General features: G+C 49.0%; 1 protein-coding gene across 1 annotated transcript; it reads left to right on the forward strand.

The window, feature by feature from the left end:
• Window positions 1-1,276: 1,276 nt before the first annotated feature.
• On the forward strand, window positions 1,277-5,614 carry LOC103635341 (WRKY transcription factor 42). Its single transcript, XM_023300848.1, has 6 exons — window positions 1,277-1,891; window positions 2,002-2,109; window positions 3,478-3,708; window positions 3,822-4,292; window positions 4,408-4,521; window positions 4,642-5,614. The coding sequence occupies exons 1-6, from the start codon at window positions 1,391-1,393 to the stop codon at window positions 5,290-5,292; spliced, it is 2,076 nt and encodes a 691-aa protein (XP_023156616.1). The 5' UTR covers window positions 1,277-1,390; the 3' UTR covers window positions 5,293-5,614.
• Window positions 5,615-6,110: the final 496 nt, after the last annotated feature.

Below are 6,110 nucleotides of genomic sequence, written 5' to 3' on the forward strand. Positions count from 1 at the left end.
AGTGGTCTTATGACAATCACCAGCTTGCATCCGGAGGCAATGAGAAAGGAGTAAGATGCATGTTGATATGTTTCTTTTAGTTTGAAATGCACTATTATTAGGACTCTACATTGTTGTTTTCCGATACTAATGGTTGCCCCTTTTCTAGATTTTTGATTGGAATCCACATTCAGTACAACCAGTACTAAAGTATACGAGCACACAACAGCTGTCAAAGCTATTGCCATTTGTAAAAAAATGTTGGGCATTTTTTCTGTATCTTACATAATATGACCTTTTTCCTTCACAGGTCTAGCGAAGATGATTTTTAGTTAGGAAACAAAGGATGCTCTGGTTTTGTGTGTTCATGCAGTGGATGCTTATTTGTTTGCTCCTAAGCTTTGTCCTGTATGATGGATCTTCGTGCTTTTGTATTCATAGTGACATTGCAAGGGATATATGTTGAGCTTCTTCTAGCTTAGCCTATATGATTATGCTTGTCTTATGAAACTAGACCATCATGTTCGTGCTAGTATACTTTGTGTCTTCACTGATAGTATCAAGAACCTAAATTAATGTGTTATATATCTTGCTTTTGATGTAACATATGGATGGCTAAATTGATGTAATGTTCCTATGTAAACGAAGAGATATACTGTTGCTTTAGTGTTTATGTATATATGCACTTCCAACGATGGTTTTCCTGCATTTCATATTGCTTGTGGCCTAATTACTATAGCAAACCAAGAATTTGATATGCCTGAATATAGACGTGATCATAATAGGATGCACGATCATTATCATCACCAGCAATAGTGTACGACAACTATTGTCTCTTCACTGGGTGATATAAAATTAGTGTCACAAATTTTGTATATCATAGTGATGTTTATCGTTCTGTATATATATTTTATACTAATTTTTAACTTCCATGATAACGTACAGGTACATACCTAGTATACATATGTCTATGCACCCACAAGATAGTGGCGCCATATCAAATTTGCTTTAGCTTCGTCACTATCTAGAGCTTTTGGCTAAGATCGCGAGTATTAAACTAATAAAAGTTTAAAATATGAGATAAGAAGAGTAAGGATGCTGGAGACAGCTAGAAGCCAGCCGAACGGCTCTAACAGACATGACCAACAACCGCCCGCAACATCGCCATGCCACATACCAGTCTGCGATCGAGAGAGGGCGCCGGGCGCTGACCATTTCATTTCGCCCGCCGGTTCGCGCGGCGCCCCAGCAGCTTCCCAGTCTACCACACCTCCTTTTGCCCCTCCCTACCAGAGTCCCAGTCCCATCCCATGACCCATGGGCATGGACTGACCTCGCGCGACTGGGGCCGAGGTGACCGCGCGCATCAGCTCAGCATCAGCTCCCAGCCGCTGACTTGACGCGCGACTGCATGCATCTCATCGCCCTCCTCGTCCTATCGTCTCTCCCCTCCGGTCCGGCTCCGGCGTCCGCCCTGCCCCCTGGTCAATGCTCACCAACACTAGTGCGGCCTATAAAGGTGGACTCAGATCGTCGAGCCCAGGGCCAGGCCTCGCCTCGCCACGCACTTGTTTCCCCCCGCCCTGCCCTCCCCGGACGGCCGGACCTCTCCTCCGATCTCCCTCCGCGCGCCCGCCGTCGCCGTCACGTCATCATGGACTCCTCCTACCTGGGAAAGCGCAAGCTGGACGGCGGCGAGAGGGAGCCGCCCGCGGCTGCGTTCCTCCCGGCCGTCGCGCTCGGGTACGAGTACGAGTACGGCGACGCGGAGGCGGTGGACCACCGGCCCTGTCGCGCGGCGGCGGGCGAGATGGACTTCTTCAAGAAGGAGGAGAAGAGGGAGAGGAAGGCTGCCGCCGCCCTGGTGCCGTCGGACGACCTTGGCATCAAGGAAGATGAAGTCACAATCAACGTACGTAACCAACCCGCTTTGCCCGTCCATCCCCCAACTAGTTTGTCGGATCGGCGGTTCCCTACTTCTTTCCCTGACGCGCGCGCTCGCCGTCGCGGCTCGGTTTCCAGATGGGTCTGCACCACGTCGACAGGAGGAAGAGCAGTAGCGAGGAGTCCATCGTCATCGACGACGGCGTATCCTCCAACGATGTCGATCACAGGGAGGCCAAAGCTGAGGTGAGGGAAAAATGAATCAAAACTAAATCACCAACGCAACGAGACGAGACGTCACCCGTCCATTTGTCTAGTTGATTCGCTGGTTGGTTGTCCTTGACTCGATTTGCGATCAGATGCGCCAATAACTCTGCATGCAAATTTAAGGGTGTTTGAATGCACTAGAATACTAGAGGTAATAATTAGTTAGCTAAAACTTGGTAGTAGAACTAATGGATGTTTGTTTGAGATTATAATATTTCCATATTACAAAATTTTTTGGATTATATAATCTGGGTAGATTATAATCTCAAACAAACATCCCCTTAGCTAGTCATGGGTGAAAACGATCGGAAACAATAGATAAACACTAAAACTATTTTTCGTTTTCATATTTTTCCTCGACACTAGATCTAAAACGATAACTCCAGAAACGAAAAGAACATCGGTAATTCAGAAACATCGGAAAGGAAAACTGCAGTACAAAAATTACATCGGTTACGATCAGAATCTAAAATACGATCGGTAAAAATTGTAACATGTGCTCTCAATTAACTTAAAAAATTCACGCAAGTCATACATTCATATAAAATTAGTAATATTATGTAAAGTAGGAGGTCACAATAAATATATAGGGTAAGAAGTCATACAATAATAAAATCATTATTATGTATTTAAGTAAAGTAGAATCAAGATGTGTATATGACACTTACATTCTAATTATACTCCTATTACTTGGCATAGTCAATATAATTAGTATCCTTTTGGTCCAGTCCTTATTAAGTTCTTGTGCAAACTATTAATATATGTATGAAGAATAATAACAATTAAGAAAATATAAATAAGGTTTATAATAGTTTTAAATAATTCTAAACTATATACTATTGGATAGATCTTGATTTTAGAAAAAATAATAAAATTAGTTTCATATTTTTCTAAATTAAGATGAAATTATTATGAATTTATAAAGATAAGTTCAGATTTAATATTTTTCTAAAAATACCTAATTTATTATCGACGGTCAAATATCAAATAAAAATAGTAATTTTTGAAAACGATCGGAAGAGATCTAAACTATTTCCGTTTTCAATTCAGATTTTTTTCTATTGATTCCGTTTCCATATCTTTGGTAGCCGTTTCTATTTCGGTTTAGACCTAAATTTCGATACAACTTCGAAAACGATTTCCGGTATCCGATTCACCTATATAGCTAGCTGCTAGCTAACAAATTTTAGTAGCTAGCTAACTATTAGATACTATTAGCTCAAGTGTATTTAAACATCTTTTAGTCAAACCTGAATTAAATGGATATATATAGCTACCACTATAGACATAGTAGATACAGTACCGAAAAAACAAAACAAATAAATAAGTGTGCATTTATATGGCCAGCTGGCACTAGCAAAATCCGAGCTTGGACGCCTGAACAACGAGAACAAGCAGCTCAACGAAGAGAACAAGCAGCTCAACGAAGAGAACAAGCAGCTGAGGAGTATGCTCAGCAGGCTGACCACCAGCTTCAACCCCATCCAGAAGCCGTCGATGCAGATGCAGTTACTCTCACTGATGCAGCAGCAAGCGACCCGTACCCATCGAGGCCTTCGTGGAGCTCCAGGCCATGAGGTAAATCATGCACGCATGCATCGAGTACCAGTACCACCACCACTCCAGCGAGGCAAAGTCTGACCGAGAGAGACTGTTGTGTTGTGACTTGCTGCGATCGCCACCACCACCAGCCGATGTACGCCGATCCGGAGAAGAAGGACGACCAGAAGGCGAGCCGCGGTGGCGCCCACACGCTCCCGCAGCAGTTCATCAGCGTCGGCACCGCGCCCGACGACCTCCTGCGCTCCGTGGGCTCGCACGCACTGCGCGGCGACGACTGCTCGGCGTCGACCAGCAACGCGGAGCCGCCTCCACCGCCCATGGACTACTGCTCTGCTGGCTATGGCAAAGGGCTCATGGCCAGTGGTAAGGACATGATGCCGCTGCCGGCGTTCGAGCTCGGCAACCAGCAGCACCTCGCTCACGAGAGGGGCAGCAGCCCGGATGAGCCGCCGCCGCACCACTTGGCGGCGCAGCAGGGCTGGCTCTCCAACAAGGCACCCAAGTTCCTCCCCGGCAAGGGCCTCGAGCCTGTCGTCCCCGAGGCCGCCACCATGCGCAAGGCCCGCGTCTCCGTCCGAACCCGCTCCGAGGCAGCCATGGTAGGCTAGCTAGGCTGTCAGTGGAGTGGCTCGCCTTCAGCTTCAGTTCTCACTGTGGACTGCTACAGTAGTTGTTGCTGAAATGTTTGTTCTTCTCGATTGGTCGTACGCGCAGATCAGTGACGGGTGCCAATGGAGGAAGTACGGGCAGAAGATGGCCAAGGGCAACCCGTACCCCCGCGCGTACTACCGCTGCACCATGGCCGCCGCCTGCCCGGTCCGCAAGCAGGTATATATGCCTCCGAACGATCGTCAGTGGAGGAGTCTGAACATTTTTTTTGTTGGCACGTTCTTGACCATGCATGCATTGTGTACGTGTGTGGTGTCTGGTTCTGATATGGCATGGCAGGTCCAGAGATGCGCCGAGGACACGACGGTGGTGGTCACGACGTACGAGGGGAACCACAACCACCCGCTGCCGCCGGCGGCGATGCCGATGGCGTCGACGACGGCGGCGGCGGCGGCCATGCTGCTGTCCGGGCCGATGCCGAGCGCGGACGGAGGCAGCCTGATGGCGGGGTCCAACTTCCTGGCGCGCGCAGTGCTGCCGTGCTCCTCCAACGTCGCCACCATCTCGGCGTCGGCGCCATTCCCCACTGTGACGCTGGACCTCACGCAGCCGCAGCCGCCGCCTGCGGCACGGACGATGGGAACGGAGCCCTCACTGCAGCCCCAGGCCGCGCTCACCGACGATGCGGGCCGGCCGGTTTCGCTGGCGACGCAGCTGTTCGGGCAGAAGGTGTTCGGCCCCTCCTCCAATACCCCCGCCGCCGCGCAGCCGCAGCCGCAGGCGGACGCGGCGGGCGACACCGTCAGTGCGGCGGCCGTGATCGCGTCCGACCCGAACTTCCCCGCGGTGCTCGCTGCGGCTATCAAGTCGTACATAGGCGGCAGCGGCGGTGCCGGCGTGATCAGCGGGACGATCGTGCTGCCGCCTGCGCCGTCGAGCAGCGCCGGCGATAGCACCAGAGAGGACAGGGTGGGCGAGCAGGGGAGATGACGTGATCGCCTTTCACCTAGCGATACGATCGTTTGTTTGCTTGCTTGCTTTTCCTCGATTCCAATTTTGATAGTTAATTTGCTTCTGTTGGGTTTTTGTCTCTTGCGTAGGATACGAAAATTTTGCCTACTTTTCCCTCCAGAATCCAATCTCCTCAGCTCGAGGTAGGATACGAAAACTTTGCTGTAAATTTTGTTTTCCTAGAATTTTTATTTACAGTTTTCCATAGAAGAAAAAGTAGGTGCTGCCAGGCAGTAACAATTTTGTTCTTTCGGTGCAAGCAGCGTTATTTCTTTGAATGAACCAATGCAATGAGGTAGAGTTCCTGGTGATGCTGATGCATCATTCATGGACATTTTCTTTTTGCTAGCTGCCACCGCGCAAGGACCGTGTTGAGCACCATTTGTGGCACTAATCATGGCCGGACGATCTGGTCCTGAGGACCGGACGGTCCGGCCCGCGTACGGTCTGTCCATAGACGTGGACGGGCCGCGAATAAATAGAATCAGGCGTGACTAATCCTTTTTTCGTGCGAGTTTATCCCTCTAATTTCGTGGTTGCTGTTGGAAGACGCCTAAGAATGAGTCCAAACCTCTCCTATATTAAGGGGTACAACCGATTGCAATCACCAACAATCAATCAAACGATCAATTTATACTGCATTCTTTACTTTTGCCCTGGGAGTAGACAATAATCTAGCATTCTCCCTCTAATCTTCACCTCTCTCCGGCTCTACGTCGTTTAGAGTCGTCTTGGTTGTCCTGTCAATCCCAAGACAAACCCTAGGATCTCTCCTTCCCGACGAGGTCCCTCTCGGA

Source organism: Zea mays, chromosome 8, assembly GCF_902167145.1.
Source record: "Zea mays cultivar B73 chromosome 8, Zm-B73-REFERENCE-NAM-5.0, whole genome shotgun sequence".
Classification (NCBI taxonomy): Eukaryota; Viridiplantae; Streptophyta; class Magnoliopsida; order Poales; family Poaceae; genus Zea; species Zea mays.